Genomic DNA, 19,897 nt, shown 5'->3' with positions numbered 1-19,897 from the left:
CACATGGCCCTCTTTTTGCAGATTTGGCATGGTTGGATCCCAGGAAATTTAGCCAGGTCAGAACAGTTTCTCTTCCTAGCAATGCACTTCAAAACCTCAGCACGTCTCCTCAAATTTAACAGCAGGGCTACAGTAAATAACCATCGGACAGAACTGAAATGTTTTGCTGGACAGTGGGAAAGGCTTAAGACATCACATGTAGATCACTACATGCCCAGAACAGCAAAGGACAGATCTGAAGAATGGGACAAAGAAAGTGAAATTGTGACCAAAGCTGTGATTCTTGCAAAAATTGCCCACTGTGCTGCTATCAAATTCTCAGGCAGTTCAACATGCTGTCGTCTCCTTGGGCTGGCATACAAGTACCTACTGACCCGCTTCCTCACTCAGGTTGCCTGAAAGAACATTCTCTACACTCAAGTTCATTAAAAGCAGACTGTCTGCAAACAGGCTGGAGATGTTTATGCTGATGGCCACTGTAAGAAGAAAAGGACATTCTCATGTCACTGGACTATGACATGGTCGTTGAGAGGGTAGCTGAGAAGAGTGACCTACTGAGAAAGCTGCTTTTGTAACCTGGTGAGGTGAAATAAAAATGATCAAAACATTCCTAATTAAGTTAAGATTAAATTCAACTTTACTGTTATTGCCTAAAGTACAAGTCAAAGTACAGTCAGGTTTAGTATCTAACTTCACTTCAAACAAGTCAAGTGCTCAGAAAATCCTTAGAATTTGTCAATCTTCATAGGTTTTAATGCACAAGACAGATAGAATAAATATGAGATTGGGGTATTAGGCATTTCTAAACATGGTTTCTTACTGCCTTAATCTGTCATTGTTTCGTTTCAGATCCTGTCAGTGATTTTTGGAAGCCTCAAGTGTTTTCATTTTAAGTAAGTACTGTATAGAATATGATTCAACCATTTTTCTAGAGTAAACACACCAGTACTGTCATTGTCAAGTGCAATTCTTTGTCACCCTTCCCTGTCTGTCCTTTCACTTCTTAAAAGTTTCCATGTGTTAAGATATGTTCAGTGTTGCTGCTGTGGAAGTGTTGAAGGTGACTTTTTATTGATGCAGTGAGTGAATAGTGATACAATTCAATCACAATCTGTATTGTATAGATAATATTTAATTTAATATTCATGTAATCTTTGTTCCTTTCTCTCCTGTTTTTCAGGGTCTAATCATACATTGTTTGTTTGTTTAAGAGGTTCTCTAGACCAGCGGTCCCCAACCTTTTTTGCGCCATGGACCGGTTTATGCCCGACAATATTTTCACGGACCGGCAATAAGGTGTCGCGGATAAATACAACAAAATAAAACTAGTGCCGGTACCGAAAAAAAGAAGATTTATTCTTAACACACGTGAAAAGACCCAGGAAAACCGAGTTAATGATAAAAACGATAACAAAATAACGCTGAAAACCGATAAAAACCCTGAAAACCATACATTTCACACCTGAGCCTCAACTCTCGCGGCCCGGTACCAAACGACTCACGGACTGGTACCGGTCCAAGGCCTGGGGGTTGGGGACCGCTGCTCTAGACCATGCAACTTTTTAAGTTCCTCTATATAAGTACTACTGTATATGATTTAGCTATTTTTGTGGAATAAAGATACCAGTACTGTGATCATCTGAGCAAGTCCATCAAATGCCATTCTTTCTCACCCTTCTCCGTGCTTTCACTTGTGTCCTGTTTTTTAGTGTCCCATCATAATTTCTTTAGAAGTACTGTATATGATGCCAGTATTTTCCCAAATTTTCTCCATACTCTACCAGTACTGTGTCAAATACCATCAAAAGGTCAACTGAGTGTTACTCTTTCTCACTTTTCTTTCTGTCTTCTTTCACTATTTTAAGGTCGCCATGGTAAAAAAAAATATATTGTGCTGCCATGTTGTCACGGCTGCCGGGGCGAGCCGTGTGGTGTTGGTGGAAAAAAGACACAAAATGCAGGCAAAAGACTGATGATATGAGTGACGTTTATTTACAGAGTGGCAGGGTGACAAAAATGGGCAATGAAGCATGAGAAGTTACTGAAGAAAACCTAAACTTGGAAAAACTAAAGAGCAAACCTGAAATCATCACGAAATGGGGTGAAGGGCAGAAAGACGCAGACTAAGGAACAGAACACCATGAAACGCAGACGAGCCGACAAAGAGCACAGACCGACACCCATACACACACAAGGAGACCAGGTAATGACACACAGGTGGGAAGCACAGCTGATCCTAATACACAAGAGGAGGATACAAGCTGAACACAGTGACAACAGACACAGACCTTCAAAATAAAACAGGAAATCAACAACACGAACTCAGGGACACGAACAGGGCACAAGGGGAGGACACAGAAAATAACCCTAGAACTGGAAACCCTGAGAATGAAGCCTATATACTAATAGAGATAACCATGAAGAAATTTAACACCAGATTAGCTAATAATAATAAACATAATGCCAAACACAAAACACTGGGTCAATGACCCAGCACCATGACATGTTGTTTATTGTGTGGTAAATAAATAGTTAATAAAAAAAAATCTATCACTAAATCTGTCATTTATTAATTTTAATATTCACTAGAAAAATTTGCATTTCCTGCGAAAATGCTGTGTGGATGCTGTAACACTGAAGCTGTCTGCTGAAAATAGCTGAAAAAACTGAAAAGTTGCAAAAAGTGTAAAAATTTTGCAGAAGCATAAGAACTTTGCAAAAATGTAATTACTTAGCAGAACTGCAATAACTTAGAGGAAACATAATATTTGGCAGAAATACTATAATATAGCAGAACTTAGCAGTAGGGATGGGTATCGAAAACCGGTTCTTGTTGAGAACCGGTTCCCACTGTTTCAATTCCTTGGAATCGTTTGCCATTTTGCAAACGATTCCCTTATCGATTCCAGTCGCCCGAATGACGCCACCACGCTGCGGAGCGCCGGAGCGTACCTGGCAGGAAACACGGCGCCTAAGCGGCTCAAACGCTTAAAAGTTTGTTTATACTTTACGAGAACGGATGACAACAGGGCAACTTGCAATACTTGCAAAGAAGATATTTCATTAAGGGAGAAAACACTACTAATATGCAAAAGCATTTGCTCACAAAACACGCGATGAACTTAAATGAATGTCTTTAATTCCGCTCCGGACTCGTGAATCTCAACCCAGCAGCAGCAACGGTAACGTTTGCACGTCATCTCCCGTTAATGCGGCAGGTAAATAATCAACTAACAGTGCATATTATGTTAGCGCGATCTGCTTTATTACAAAACCTGCCATTGTGCATTTAGGTGACCATGATGAGACAGACAGACAGAGTCTGGCTGGCGCTCGCTGGCAGTTGTCGCTGCAGTCTACCGGTAGCGTCTCTTTTCAGGCCCGAATGTCACCGAGCAGTGACTAGTTTGTGGTCAAAACCTTGCAGCCATTTACCACAGCAGATGGTAAGTGAATGTGTTTAATTGTAGGCAGGGACATTACTGGATATTCTTGTGTAATTGCTACAGAATAATTTATGTTATACTTTGTTATTGCTACAGAAGAATATTTATTTTATTATTTTACGTTTACAATTTTCCCCGGGGACCCTGTGACTCGGCAGCACGGTGGCACGGTGGTTAGTACTGTTGCCGCACAGCAAGAAGGTCCTGAGTTCAATTCCATCATCAGGCCGGGGTCTTTCTGTGTGGAGTTTGCATGTTCTCCCCGTGTTTGCGTGGGTTCCCTCCGGGTACTCCGGCTTCCTCCCACCGTCCAAAGACATGCAACTTGTGGGGATAGGTTAATTGGATAATCCAAATTGTCACTAGGTGTGAATGTGTGAATGAATGTGAGTGCGAATGGTTGTCTGTCCCTGTGTGTTGGCCCTGCGACAGACTGGCGACCTGTCCAGGGTGTACCCTGCCTCTCGCCCTATGACAGCTGGGATAGGCTCCAGCGCCCCCCGCGCCCCTGAAAAGGATAAGCGGAAGCGAATGGATGGATGGATGGATGGACCCTGTGACACCCCATTGAAGAGCCGTAGGCTGTGGATCTCTTAAGATCTCACTGTTGGGTTTGTAAGGCCATGTTACTCCTAAATTTCTATCTTGTTGAAAGAGAAGATATAAAACAGTCCTAAGCTAATCGACCTTAGTGTTCTCCTTTTTAAAAACAAGAATCGATAAGAGAATCGATAAAGAATCGAATCGTTAAACAGAATCGAAAATGGAATTGGAATCATTAAAATCTTATCAATACCCATCCCTACTTAGCAGAAATATTGTAACTTCTGAGAAATACAAGAATTTAGGAGAAATACTATAAGATAACAGAAATGCTATATTTAGCCAAAAATACTTAAACATTGCAGAAATACTATGATTTAGGAAAAATACTGCAACATAACAGAAATAGTGATTCAGCAGAAATACTGTGATTTAGCAGAAATATTGGTTTTAGCAGAAATACTGGATTTAACACAAATACTATGATTTAGCAGAATTACTATGTTTTAGAACAAACATTATGATTTACCACAAATACTAAATAATAGTATAAATACTATGATTTAGCAGAATAGCAATAACTTAAGCAGAAATATTGGAAAAGCAAAATGGCCAGCTGAACAAAAGCTGAAAAAGGTCACGTTCCCTCAAAACTACTTGTTGTTCAACTGTGAAAAATTGGCAGAAATGTAAAAAAAGAAGCACCAAAGAACAGCCAGCAGATACACACAATTAGAAATATAGGCACATATGGAAACACAAATGCACAGAGACAGACACACACAGGATCTATGTCAGTCAACCAGTCTAAATATTCAATTTGAATGTTCCAATGTTATGCTGCCCAAAAAACAATCTCTCTCTCTCCCTCTCTCTCTCTCTCACACACACACAAACACTCACACACAACAGAGCGTAAAGTGAACAGCCTGAGCCTCGAGCTGCTCAATTTGAATCCACCAATCAGAGAGGCTTTGTACTTTTTCCCGCCAAAACAGTTGCACCTGCTTCAGCACTTTTAAACACATACAGACACAGAGAGGCTGGCTTTTTGCAGTGTATATCTCATATTGAGGATTCCCCTCAAACAAATGGCTATAATTTCCTAACCGTGGGCTAGAACGGTCATTCTTACACCGTTTTGTTCAGAAGAGATGGGCGAATCTTCAAGTGTTGACCATTTATAATTAAAATATGTATTATTAAAGATACATAACTTAGATGATTAGCTGGCTGGGAAGTCGAGTCGATATGTAAATTTGAATGTGCCAGCCCTCACAGAGGATTGGTTGCCTGGGGACCTGGCAGCCAATTTAGTAAGAATGAAATAACTTAGCAGGAATGTTAGAAAATCAATATTACCAGCTGAAAAAAGCTAACCAAAGGTAAACTTTGCTCAAAACTACTTGTTGTTCTACTAAGGCAAATTGGCAAAAACTTTAGAAAAACAAGACAGGACAGCCAGCAGATACACAAAATTAGAAACATGCACACACACACACACGCACACAAAAACTGTGGTTCTGTAAAGTTATTAGAAGCTTTTTCAAATACTGACTTCAACTTCTTCAGCTATTTTCAGCTTTATACTTTCAGCTGACTGAAAATTCCACTGAAAACAGGTGAAAAATCTGAAAATTCCGCTGAAAACAGGCAAAGAAGCTGAAAATTCTGCTGAAAAGAGGTGAAGCAGAATTTCTGCTGAAAAGAGGTTTCTGCTTAAAACAACTAAAAAAGGTGGGATTTGTGCTGAAAAGGGGTGAAAAACTGAAAATTCTGCTGAAAAGGGGTGAAGAAGCTGAAAATTCTGCTGAAAAGGGGTAAAGAAGCTGAAATTTGTGTTGAAAAGAGTTAAAAGTTTAACTGTTAACTGAAAAAAATGTTACCTTAAGCAGGATTTGAACCCGGGCCTCCCGGTCTGAGAACGGCTGCTCATCTCACTGAGCTAAAACACAGCTCAGAAGTTATGAGCACCAAAAGATATAGCCGGCATAAGCAGAAAGAGCAGAATTTTTTAAAGTTTGAACGGCGAAAATCAGATAAAAACTGAGGGAGTAGTTTAGGGCCAAAAAACATACGGAAGCAACTAGAATAATAAAGAATAAAGAGAATTGTGTGAAGAGAAACAGGATCACTATAGTGTGAATGCCTCACAGCATTCACACAATAATAAAGATTAAAGAGAAACAGGAACTCAACAGTGTGGATGCCTACTGCATCCACACAATAAAGAGAAACAGGAACTCAATAGTGTGGCTGCTTAATCAGCATCCACACAATAAAGAATAAAGAGAAACAGGAACTCCACCATGTGTTGTAGATTGTTCAGGAAGTTAACTCGACCAAGCAGTCTTTTGGTTTCCGTTAAGTACGGTTTAGAATACCAGAATAGGGAGGATGGTGTAGGTCTAAGTTTATTAGGCTTTATGGCTTTTCCTATAACGCTGAGCTGGTCTCTTGTCAAAATGCCCAGGCCAATTTTTTGTCCCTGGACCTCAGCCACCTCAGAAAATAGAGTTGACTCTGGCCCTTCCTGTAGAATGCAGTTTAACCCAGTCCAGTTATTATCTATGTGTACTCCGAGCTATTTATAGTCCTCCACAAGACCCCCTGGATTGAAACAGGGGTCACAGTCCACAATCAATTTTTTGGTCTTTGTCATGCTGACCTGCAGATGATTCTGCTTGCACCATGTGACAAAGAAGTCAACCACAGCCCGGTACACTGTGTCATCACAGACAACAATCCAGGAAACAAGAGAGGCATCCACCCACATCACTGTCAGCTTATCACCCAGGAGGGGCAGCCTAATGGTACTGAATGCGCTGTGTAGTGGGATTTCTCTTTAATGTATTGTATTGATGAAAATGCTTTTGATGTCACTTAGTTTTAGTGCGTTTGATTCACACCTTATTCATGCTGGGAAACAGATGGTGGGAGCCTGGTGAGTGTCTCTCAGGAAATGGAAGTTCACACGGGAAAGTTTGACCCCAGAGTGGGGGAGATTCTCACAGGTGATAGAGGTTTTCTGTTTACCGGAGTTTGTTTGTTTATATAGATTTCTCTCAAAAATCTGGGTTAAAAGAGTTTTTGGTCTCCTAGTTGCTGCAGAACTGTTCCTTTCATTGAGAAATGGGACCGTGTGCAGCAGCTACACACTGCATGCGTTATTTACTCTAGGAATCAGCTGATCTCTCTGATGCTGGCTGGGTTGTCAGCCAGGCCCACGACGTACCGGCTGAAATCTGGTGAAAAATACACCGTGGATGCAGAGATATGGAACAGAAGAGGAAAAGGAAGGAGACGGCAAGACAACAGAGGTTTAAAAAGAGGAGGAGGTATATACCATGTCTGCAGTCTATTATAATAGGAAATGTTTCAAAATAACAAAATAAAAAAGTTTACAAGTTTGGAGTACAATGTCAACCATATATAATCTGTGTAATTTTCTGATATATTTATAAATTGAGCTATTTAAATTATATATACTATCAATTACTTAATAATACTTTTGTAATTAATTATACTTTGTAATATATTATTTAATTTAGTTCACTCAGTTACTGTTCTTACTGTCTTTGAGCACCTGTAACCACATAATTTCCTCAGGGATAAATAAAGTATTCTGATTTTGATTTCTGCATCATCAGGTCCAACAGCTGGGAAATCGAGTTCCAAGGCATTCAGACCAAACCGTCTCTATAGCCCAAAGGCTCAATCAAGTTTAATATACTGGACCCACAGCCAAGTTCACATGTCACTTCGTTAGGAACAGAACCATTTCCTCCTCACAGTGTTTTTTCTGATGGCCAACTTTGATTTCTACTCTTGATGCCTTCTGCACAGATTATCTGTGGGCTGAGCTTGTGTTGACTCAGGAATCATTCTATGAAGACAGGAAACTGATCTGCCTGCTTTTTGGAACAATGAACTTCACAAACGGAGACCCAGGTTTAGAGCACAGAAATGGAGTTAATGTTTGAATCAGGAGATTCTTTAAGATGAGTTAGCCAGAATAGATTAATAATATAACTGAAATTTTCTTAGGCATCTACCTCTTCTTGTTTCTTTATACTTACAGTGTAATTGTGATTAGTAAGAGTCACAGGTTTCCCATCCTCTGTGTAGTATGTCTCTGTAAAATCTCGACCCAAAAGCTCACTGAGTGAGAGAGAGAGAGAGAGAGAGAGAGAGAGAGGGGAAAAGGTAAGTAATTATAAAATATATAATTTTTAAAAATCCCTTTTAAATGTAGGTGTCAGCATCAGTGGCAGACAGCAAATCAAAGACACAGACTGAGGCCAAGATCACACAGAATACTTTTTTGTTATAAACTTTTTTTCACTCTTCATGTGTGAAAATTGATAATTGTTTACATCAACAAAACAATGTGTACAAAAACAATGTGAATGAGATACTGGAATATAGCAGGGGTATTTCAGAGACCAAAGCACATAATTGTACTACAGAACATAATACAGTGACACACAAAATCTGACACACATGTAGTTAAATGAACTCGCTAATAATCCTTTGATAAGTCAAAGTTGGTGACAGATTTTTACTGAATTGACCCTATCCACACAATCTTCCTGCAGGAAGCATACTTGGAGGCAGGAATTCAATGTTTTAATTATTAAAACATTGCAAGGATTTTGGTTTGAACTAAAGATAAGGCTTTACCAAACATACCTGTATCAGCAATCACAAACTTAACATTTGAACAGCAGAAAGAATTTTCATTACAGCTGGACCATGAGAAACTTAAATACCAAAAAGAGTTGGAGATGACTAAAGAAAAAACTGAAAAGGCAAAATTTACAGAAGGTAAATAGATACCAACAGAGTCAAGTGATGGTTCTGGATTGGACATTGATAGTAATTTACAGCTGCTTCCAAAGTTTAATAATAAAGACTCAAATATATTCTTTTGTATGTTTGAGTGGCTTGTAGACTCAAGAGGTCTGATGGTGAACGTACTTCGTTACTACAGTACATTTTAACCTGTAAAGCACAAGAACAACTTTAAAATCAGAACAGTGCAAATTCTATAAAACAGTGAAGGATGTGTGTTAAAAGAAGTGTTAAAAGTATATGAACTAGTTCCAGGCAGCGAGCGAAATATTAAGCCATCAAATGAAACAGCAGTACTTGCTGACGAGGTTAAGATAAGATAAGATAAGATAAGATAAGATAAGATAAGATAAGATAAGATAAGATAAGATAAGACTGCGCCGTGCACATTGAAGAGAATGGCAACCTCAACATCGAAGTTTACCGGAAGCCCACACACACGGACCAGTACCTCCTCTTTGACTCCCATCACCCTCTGGAACACAAACTTGGAGTAATTAGGACCCTACACCACGGGCAGAACATGTTCCTCTAAGCCTGAGGGAAAAAGAAGGAACACACACATGTAAAGGAAGCACTCAAAACATGTGGTTATCCTAACTGGGCGTTCATAAAGTCAGCAAAGAGTCACAGAAAAGAAGATCAGACACCAGCGAGGGAGGATAAGAAAGAGACGCAACAACGTTGTCATCCCCTATGTAGCCGGTGTATCAGAGAAACTCAGGAGAGTTTTCTCCAAGCACGACATCCCAGTGTACTTCAGACCCAGCAACACACTCAGACAGAAACTGGTTCACCCGAAAGACAAAACTCCAAAACACAGACTTAACAACGTGGTGTATGCTGTACAGTGCAGCGAGGAATGCCCAGACCTCTACATCGGAGAGACCAAACAGCCACTTCACAAGCGCATGGCACAACATAGAAGAGCCACCTCCACAGGACAAGACTCAGCAGTCCACCTGCATCTTAAGGATAAAGGTCACTCTTTCGAGGATGCCAATGTTCACATTTTGGACAGAGAGGACAGATGGTTTGAAAGAGGAGTGAAAGAGGCCATCTTTGTCCACTGTGAGCGACCATCTTTGAACAGAGGCGGTGGTTTATGACACCAACTGTCTGCCATCTATAATCCAGTTTTGAGTTCCCTCCCCAGACGCCTTAACGCCCACTAACATCCTGGGCCATCTGACCTCAGGAATTCACATGACAAGGTGGGGCCAGGTTTCACAATGAGCTCACCCGAAACCCTGGCTGATTAGGTCCCACACCCGTTTTCACACCTTGGCTCATGTGATTAGAGGATCACCAGGGGCTCCTTTGTCCCTCTTTGAGGGGATACTCCCACTGGGTTTAAATCTGGGACTCTCGGCCATTTGACCTTAGAACTGAAGAAGCTTCTCGGATGAGAGGTGAAATGTCTTCAAGCAACTTAAAGAAGTCCAGACGCTTTTCTTTGCAAACTCCTTTGACAAGATAAGATAACCTTTATTAGTCCTACACGTGGGAAATTTGTTTTGTTACAGCAGAAAGTGGACAGTGCAAAGTTAGGAAAAATGCAAAAATAAGAGAACACTGGAATACAATAAGAATAAGATACTGTACACAACTGTACAGAATAGAATAGAATAAAATAAAATGCTATATACAATAAAATGAAATAAAATAAAATAATACATTATTAAATCCCGTTCTTTTTATTCTTTTACTGGAAAGAGAAAACGCAGACTCAGAAAGGTCAAAGTATTTAGAATCATTTTATTCAATCATTACTTCCCGGAAAGGGATGTGTACGAGGCTAACCCTCTGCAGATCTGAAGCATTACAAGCATATCGGCTATGTTATAATCCGCTTGCTCCTCCCCTACTAAAACGTCACTTGATCCATTTCAATACTACATGTCTGCCCTATAACTGCAAAAACGTCTGCACCCTAGCTCCTCATGTTATTTTGGCACAACTTACACGTTACACAGTTTCGATCACAACAACTTTTTTTACCTCTGCTCTTACTTCATGTGTGTGTGTGTGTGTGTGTGTGTGTGTTGCCTAGTTCTGCTTTTCTGTACCTCCTGTTCTTCTGCAGCTCTGCACAAGACTTCCTGTTCTGCACAGGTTCCTGTTCTTGCACAGTATTTCAGTCTTGCTTGCCACTTTATGACCTTTAACACACTTTATAACTGAAAAGTGGCCTTTTTAATATACTGGCCTACATAAGACAAAAATAATCAGAAAATAAGCACTAAAAAATATATTTTACCTTAACAACATACAATAGGATAAAAATAGAATAAAAATGTTATATACAACTGAGTAAAAATACAACTTTGTCAGAAAAAGAGTATTGCACTTAGTCTTATTGCACATGTGTGGATGTGTGTGTTTGATCAGCTCCAAAAGTCTTTGTTGTGGAGTCTGACAGCAGTGGGAGGAAAGACCCACGAAATCTCTCCGTCCCACATCGTGGGTGCCACAGTCTCCCACTGAAGGAGCTGCTCAGTGCTGTCAGAGTCTCCTGCATGGGGTGGGAGATGTTGTCCAACAAGGATGACACCATTCTCCTGTCACTCACCACCTCCACTGGGTCCAGAGGGCATCCTAGAACAGAGCTGGCCCTGCGGATTAGCCTGTTCAGTCTCTTCCTGTCCCCGGCAGAGATATTGCCACCCCAGCAGACCACACCATAAAAGATGGTTGAGGCCACCACAGAGTCATAGAAGGTATTCAGGAGTGGGCCCTTCACTCCAAAAGGCCTGAGTCTCCGCAGCAGGTACAGCCTGCTCTGCCTTTTCCTGTAGAGGGCTTCAGAATTATGAGTCCAGTAAGATGGCGAAAGATGTACCCTTAGGCCCCCTCCTCGATTCAGAGATGGTCTTTCCCTTTTCACCCTGGCCGCTGTGTCTGTGGGGACGGTGTTGGCTCTATGTTGTAGCGTCCTGATGACACCTGATGGTTTCTGGTACACATCAGCTTTTGGATATCCCCCATTACTGATGGAAATCTCACAGTCTAAGAAGGCTAACCTGCCACTTTTCATATCCTCCCTGATGAATTTGATGTGTCGGTCCACCGAGTTAATGTGATCCATGAATTGTGGTACGTCCTGAGATTTGATTTTAACCCAGGTGTCATCCACATATCTGAACCAATGACTTGGTGGTGTTCCAGGGTAGGATAGCAAAGCCCTCTTTTCCACTTCTTCCATGTACACATTGGCCACGATGGGTGAAACTGGGGAACCCATGGCACACCCATGTGTCTGCCTGTAGAACTGACCCTTGTATGTGAAATAGGTGGAATGAAGACACAGTTCCAAAAGCAAACACACTTGGTCGATGCTGAGAGTGGTCCTGTTGCTGAGGTTGGTGTCATCCTGTAATCTCTTACGAACTACCTCCAACGTGACTGGGATGCAAGTGAAGAGAGATGTAACATCGTATGAGACCATGGTTTCATCTGCCTCCATAATGACATCTCTCACCTCCTCAAGAAAATCCAAGGTGTTCTGGATGTGGTGTTCAGAGCTGCCTACCAGCAGGTTGAGGATCGAAGCCAGAAACTTAGAGATGTTATAGGTGACTGAGTTGATCATACAAACAATCAGTCTTAAAGGTGCATCTGTTTATGCATCTTCAGTAAACCATACAGACTTGGTGTAGATTCCCCTGGGTAAAGCCTGTGGTATTAGGTCCGGTCAATAGCATTGTCTGGTTCTAACTGCTTCAGACAGTCTATCACCTTCTTCTTATATCCACTTCATGGGTCTCGTTTCAGGGGCTCATAAGTATTTTCGTCACTGAGCAGTGACAAAATTTTCTCATGATAGTCTTTCTGGTTTAGCAAAACTGTGGACCTACCCTTGTCTGCAAGAAAGATGATAATGTTGTTGTCATTACTAAGTGATGTGAGTTGCCTTGCTCTCCTCCATGCTGATGTTGGATGCTGGGGGCTTTGCATTCCTGAGTCAGACCGAAACATTTGTCCGTAGTTGCTCTGCTTCCACTTCTGCAATACTGTTGTTTCGAATTGCTGTTTCTGTGGCTGTGATCAGTTCCACTAGAGCAGGGGTCGGCAACCCTAGGCACGCGGGTTAACTGATGGCACGCACGACCATAGTTGGACTGGCCATCGGGCATACTGGGCATTTGCTCGGTGGCCCGATGATTTTTTTTGGGGGGGTGGTGGATTGGCCAGACGTTGGTCGGGGTGTAAAAATAACTCAGTTGTTTGGTGGTGGCTATGGCGGAGCTTCCACAGATTCAGTAAAATTAACAAGTGGTGGAGGCCAGCAGGTGGATGAGGGAGAGGGGAGGAAGGAGGAGGAGAGACCCGAGGCAGCCGCCGGTCGGAGCGTCAGGTGAACTGAACTTCAGGTAAGAAGTTATGACCTGCAGTCTATCTGGGTCAGATATAAACCAAGTTTAGGTGGAGTTTATTTTCGTTATGCTGACTTTTTACAGTCAGTTACAATAACTCGTACTGCATGCTAGCTAGCATGACGGAGTTTCTATACAGCTCGGTGGGTGCTATGATGTTACTGATAGTGAACTTTATTTTATTCATAAGGTTAGTAGAGTTGCCAACCGTCCCGTACAAACGGAATAGTCCCGCATTCAGAGAAATTATTACGTGTTTCGTGTTGAGCTGAGAAGGAACACAGTTTGTCCCGTACTTCAGCCAGGATGGAAAAAGACACAAAGCTGGAGTTATTCTGTGTCTTTGCTGCACAGCTGCATCTTCTTCTTCTCTCATTCTCTTCCCTCCCTCTCCTGTTGCTACTTCAATCATGAAACTGATCAATGATCAGCTGATCAGCTTTTCTCTCTTGTTTGTTTATCGCCCACTTTGCGCCAGAAAGAGGAAACTGCCGGATGTCGCACTAAACAACAGCAGCACGTTTAAGCTTGGTCAGCTGTTGTTAGAATTTATTTAATATTAATTTCTAGTATCAGCTGATGTTTGCTGGAGCCACAGCTGTAAAAGCTGTTTGTCATGATATCGGTTTGGATATGTGGTGAGAGGGAAACATGAAGATGAAACCAGGAGATGTCCTTACTGAATCATCAGAGCTGAACAGGTGATGGAGAAACAGGTTTATCTTTTAGGTAACATGAATGAGTTGAAGGGAAGTTATGAACTGTTTCTCAGAGACAAATAACACCAGGATCCTTTTCTACGTAGCTGACAGCTGGTAACTGTGCAGGGGCGGATCTAGCAAAGTTTTGCCAGGGGGGCCAGGTAGGGCATTACGGAAAGGGGGCACAAAGAAATACTTTCTTATTCTCATTTAAAATGTCTGGCTGTTATTAAATAATTATCTGAAGCTTACAACCAAAGTTTTTATCTGACGTAAAATGAATAGAAATCATACATATACCAACAAGACAGTGTACATCACTGTCACAACAGCGTCTGTTTTCATTCAAAGGCTTTATGGCTTTAATATCTGGGGGCGGTCTTTAGTCAAAATGCATCCATAGACTCGAGACACAATGCATTTTGGGACTTTCAGGTGTATGGACCAATGTTTTATCTTCTGATCAAACCAGAAATCTTTAATGAGCAGCTAGATTTGTCTTGCATTAACTGGCTGAGTTAATGCCAGTTAATGCGACATCGAAGCAGCTGGAATCCACAGCTGTGCATGTTCATGGAGCTTGTATTTTCACCTGCTGGACATCACTACCTGACAAGTTTAACTGTCTTCAGAACATTGCAGAGGCCTTATTGACAGTATTTGGCTTTTTACATATCTGTGTGAGCAGATTTTCTCTCACATCAGTGTCCTCAGGTAGCCGTCTGAATGCTGGACACTCGGAGACCTGTGTCTCTGAGTGGAGACCAGAGATCACATTAACATGTGTGTCTGTGTATTAACAAACATACCATATTGGCCCAGTTTATTTTTCTTATCATTGTTGTGAGGAGACCATAAATAGCATTTGTATTTTCTGTTGTACAGTTCATTTGCTGTTATGGAGTTCTTGGTATGAATAAAAAGTGTCTTTTTTTTGTTTCAAAATAGCTGATAACTATTCGCTGATAGCCGCCAACATCTGCAAACAAATATAATTCTATAAAGTGGTTCTATATAATGTGTAACTGTTCATATAGAGCGTTATTAAATTTATTGCTAATGCAATCATATGTGCCATATGATTGCATTAGCAATAAATTTAATAACTGACTTCTGAGGAAATTTTAAATGGCACTCGCCATCAGAAAGGTTGCCTACCCCTGCACTAGAGGGATTTGTCTCTGTGTGACAGCAAAATTCAACCCTTTAGCAAGGATGTTTTTCTCTGTTTGGGTGAGCTGTCTGTCAGACAAATTCTTCACCCACTTGTCCATATCCTCGGTGTTGCATCCTTGTCTCTTCTGGCCGTTGAGTACACTCTCCGTATTTTGCTGTTGTTTCCGACGTACCACAAGTAAGTCAAACCTCCTTTTTTGCCTGGTCTTAGACTTTTTCTGCTGTGCTAGACGAGCCTTCTCAGTGAAGTCAACCACCTTTTTAAGAGTACTCTCATCTAGAAGCATCGTAAGTCTCTGTCGGATCCGCTCCTCTTGAGATTTTAGCACGTCAATGGTAAAATTTGTTTGCCCCACCCGCTCATTAAGCAGCTGGTGCTGTGACATTTCTCCCATTGACAACTCTACGTCCAGATGAACAGAATCAACTTTTGGACATCGACTGTATGAGTCCTCTTCCTCCTTTAAAATCTGGTTGTCTGTATTTATTGACTGTAATGTGTCAAGCAGCCAGATATCCAGCCGCTTATCCATTACATTCAATCTCTGCTAAGGCAGATCTAAAGGGCCTAGCCAATTAATTTCTGTGTTCAGATTTTAGAGTGATCGAGGCTTTAATTTTATGTCTAGACCAGTGGTTCTCAAACTGTGGTACACATACCACTGGTGGTACTTGGGCTCCCTGTAGTGGTAAGTGGGAAATCTCCCCCAAATTTTTAAGATTAAATAATATACCATTTTGGAGGTATGCAAAGATGACACGAGAGTTCCCGCTCTTCTGGGAGCCGGAGTCAACCAGAAAACATCTCCCCGAGCGAGTCCTCTATGAAGAGCAGCCTCTCCGTATCGCCAGTGGTCATGGCCGCTACAGAGTGCTGGCGGGCTTGTTTCCCTGTGCCTTAAAACAGTGCTGCAGTGTTGCCAACTTACCGACTTTGGAGCTATATTTAGCGAGTTTTCAGACCCCCTTAGCGACTTTTTTATTCTAAAAAAGCGACTAGTGACAAATCTGGCGACTTTTGCTGGTGTTATCGGAGACTTATGACGACTTTTTGACGTGGAAGCAAATATCAATCTTGGGGCTCACAGGCGGCATATAGTCCTCACGTAGGAGTCTCCCACAGCTGCTGTCAGAGCAGGAGATGGTCACATCTATGCGTCCAAACTGCAAATAAATCGCGCATGAGTGAAGCTGCTGCTCCTGCCCTGACTACAACGCAGTCAGTTCTTCTTTTACTCTTACTTTTTGTGGATCACAACGTTTAAAACTACTTAAAAACACACACACACAAACAAACGTTAACTCCGCCAGAGTGCCTATTTTTGGTCACGTTTGCCGGTCCCAAGACCGGATAAAGGATGTAGGTTGGAAATGTGACATTAAAAAAAACAAACAATAAATGCTAAAAGAAATTTAATTTGTAGTTCTAAATATACTCTAAATGCATTTAGGGTGTTGTTTACTCACTTTATGTCTCTTCCACGATGCAATTTCTCTTTCCTACAACATAGGTTACAATTACATAAGCATGACCAATTATGCAAATTAGGCGATGATGTCATTTAGTGACTTCTAGTGACTTTTAGGACAGCCAATGGTGATTTTCCTTACTGAGGAGTTGGCAACACTGCAGCACCATGCTGCAGTGCCAAAACGCTGATGGTAAAAACACAGCCCTTTTCCACGGTGCCGCCGTGCCGTGATCTCAGCAATGAGTGGGATCACAGCACGATGAGTCGTTGGCCTCTGGGAGAATCTGTTGGGGCGCAGGAGATGCCGTTAGTCATTTGGGTACTATCGCCTGGATGCCGAAGCTCCTAGTAGCCAGGAGAATCTGAGTGGTAATCCTCCATGGCCAGCAGCAGGGAGTTTTTGAGGCCAACTCGCACTGGAGCTGGCAACTGTCAGCGGAAGAGGTGAGTGAAGAGGAATCCGCTGTCATCTGTTCCTAGCAAGGACAGCGTGCTCTCCATGAGCTCGAGAATGGTACCATCACCCAGGCATGAGAAAGAGAGGAGTTTCTCAGCCCGCTCTGTGTTGGAGAGGAAGCAGCGCTGCAGCAGCAGTGCCTTGAGAGCGGTATATTTCCCTTGGGTGGGGGGGCTCCCAGAGGAAGGTCATCACACAGCGAATGGACAGTGGATACAGCAAGGCCATCACATGATGGTATTTCGTGTTCGGCTGAAACGCCACGAAGAGCAAACTGATCTTCGACGTGCACAAACCACAAAGGAGGGTTGTGAAGACAAAAATCTGGCAGCTTAACCACCACAGCAAAAATTAAAACCTACAGCTCTGCTATCACTTCTGATATAAATGAAGACAAGAAACTAAACAGCAGTGGTGTTTGTAGGGTTACTGAAGTTGGGCTAGCTGGTATATAATGATGTGCTACGTGGTGGCTAGCTACACAGCTATGGTTAGCATAACATAAACACAGTGAAGCTGGAGGATGAAAGTTAACGTGACGGTTCCCCATGCAGTTGCATGGCAGGATGCTGTAAACGGACCAAACTTCAGTCGGGAGATCAACTGCAATATACGGTTAGTCATTTATATACTGCTGCATGGGCTGGGCCAGGGGTGGGCAATCTCAGTCCACGAGGGCCGGTGTCCCTGCAGGTTTTAGATGTGTCTTCGAACCAACACAGCTGATTTAAATGGCTAAATTAGCTCCTCAACATGTCCTGAAGTTCTCCAGAGGCCTGGTAACGAACTAATCATGTGATTCAGGTGTGTTGACCCAAGGTGAGATCTAAAACCTGCAGGGACACCGGCCCTCGTGGACTGAGATTGCCCACCCCTGGGCTGGGCTGTAGTTACATCGTCAGGTTTTAAAAACTGAGCTTTAAAATGAATAGTGATGATAAAAACCGAGAGAGGCCGACAGTGATCACTGACTTTTTTAGGGGCTTGTTCAGATTAAATAGAACAAGATACAAAGCATTGAAACATGTTAAAAACACAACAGCCTTAATAAAATCAGAATAGTTTGGACCCAGAAGCAGGTTTCATCACGTCATCACTTAAAGCTTGGATATCCCACCTGCTATGAATGTTTTAATGCAGTACAGTTATTATTATCACTTGTCACATCCTGTTTATGACAGTTAAAATAAATAACATTCATATAAGAAATCAAATTGTCTCATGTAAACTGTATATAACGTTAAATAGGCCTACACTACTGTACTTTAATGTTGGTCATAAGGGTGGTACTTCAGGAGCCATATATGACGCTCGTAAAAAGTTTGAGAACCACCGGTCTAGACTGTTTCTTTAGTACACTTCAATCAGCATTTAAAATCAGTGCTTACTGCACTGAGCTGAAGGCTAATTAGAAGGAAGGTTTGCTTCGGCTCCTACTGGCAGCCAAAGAAGTTTTGCAGGAAAGTAGAGTTTAGTCCTAATGATCTTGTATTTGCATGCCCAGTCACAGGTTCTTTGGCCATTGTACATGACCAGTGGCCTAGAGAGAGGCTTTATGAAAAAGGTGAGATACCTGAGGAGAAGTTCTCTTTTGAGAACTTGAGTGTGAGTGTTGTCACCACTTGTTCAGGCTAATTTTTTGGTCCTTGCTCACTTGTAAAACTGTTATTCTTACAAGACTACCTGGTTGAAATGCCCAACAAAAAAAAAAATCTACTAAAATCTCTCATGTAAATTTACTCAACCCATATTATGCATGCTGCCCATCTTTTGAATTGCCTGTTAATAGTTAGCGACACGTGGAATTCCTCCTCTGTTGGTCAACATTGCAGCATCTAATTCATCTCAGGTGGTGTCAGCAATGGTGTCAGAAAGAAGGTGTATTAGGAGATGGAAAACAACAACCTTGCCTTAAAAATTCAGAACCTCTGGGTAACAAGTCTGCTGTATTGGGACATTTGGATGAAAATATCTCAGATGAATTAACATCATGCAGTCTTATCCATTCCTGTTCTCAGATACACCATCTTCTACTCATTTAATGGAGCATGATGTTACCTATTAAACAGCATTTTTACCAGTTATCTCCTGATAAGTGAAGAAGATATAATAATGGAAGAGGATATGCACCTGACTTTGTAACTGCACACCCACCTGCTTTGACCAGGTGGGTGTGGCAAAGTTTGTGAGGATGTTTGACCTTTTGAAAGAGAACCAGGATTTTCCTCTATCTCAAGAGCCAAATTTCTTTCATTATTCCTTTAAGTCTGTATTCATATACTGTCAGGCCATTTGGTCTTTGAAATGTTGCTGGTGCATTTCAAAGACTCATGAATACAGTTGTGTCAGGATTGCATGGCTGTACAGTATGTTTAGACAATGTAGTTGTATAGAGATTGAAAATGTGACGTAATTTCTGGGGTAAAACCGCAAAGGATTGTAGGTACAAGTGGCTAGCGCGCACAGGCTATTACAAGACAACAGTTACACAGAGATAAACAGAGAAACAAAGAATGGCCATAGCCGGTCGCATGACAGCCACTGGAAGCCGATGGGTAAAGCGATCGGTTTTTAACAGATTCCTTTGTGGAAGAAAAATTGTTCAAGTCATGTTTCCGAAGTCACAAAGAGGTGAAGGATGGCCTGGATTGCGGGGTACGTTCCGAAACACACGGTGGTACAAGAAATCCCTTTCACTGGAAAGAACAGTGACTGTCGCTGACCCTCTCTCTTCAAGTACTCCGAAGCGAAGAGACAGACAGGACGCCCGGGGATGCCGCCGAGTTTTCTTTGCCCCACTCCAATTTTAGTGGATTTTAATGCTGTGGCTGACGCCACTGGACTTTTAGTGTTGTTTTTATGTTTTTACTGT

General features: G+C 41.8%; 1 protein-coding gene across 2 annotated transcripts in view; it reads right to left on the bottom strand.

Annotated features, from left to right (window-relative positions):
* The window catches only part of adam19a (ADAM metallopeptidase domain 19a), a 107,741-nt gene that overhangs the window by 62,965 nt on the left and 24,879 nt on the right, over positions 1 to 19,897 (bottom strand). For both annotated transcript variants that reach the window (XM_039609279.1, XM_039609278.1), the window contains one exon: positions 8,069 to 8,150. In XM_039609279.1, coding sequence (XP_039465213.1) covers positions 8,069 to 8,150 — 82 coding nt within the window. The remainder of the gene's footprint in view (positions 1 to 8,068; positions 8,151 to 19,897) is intronic.

The sequence above is a fragment of the Oreochromis aureus genome, linkage group 3 (assembly GCF_013358895.1).
Source record: "Oreochromis aureus strain Israel breed Guangdong linkage group 3, ZZ_aureus, whole genome shotgun sequence".
NCBI classification, from domain to species: Eukaryota; Metazoa; Chordata; class Actinopteri; order Cichliformes; family Cichlidae; genus Oreochromis; species Oreochromis aureus.
Note: the sequence above shows the minus strand (reverse complement) of the source record. Positions and strands in the feature narration are given on the sequence as shown.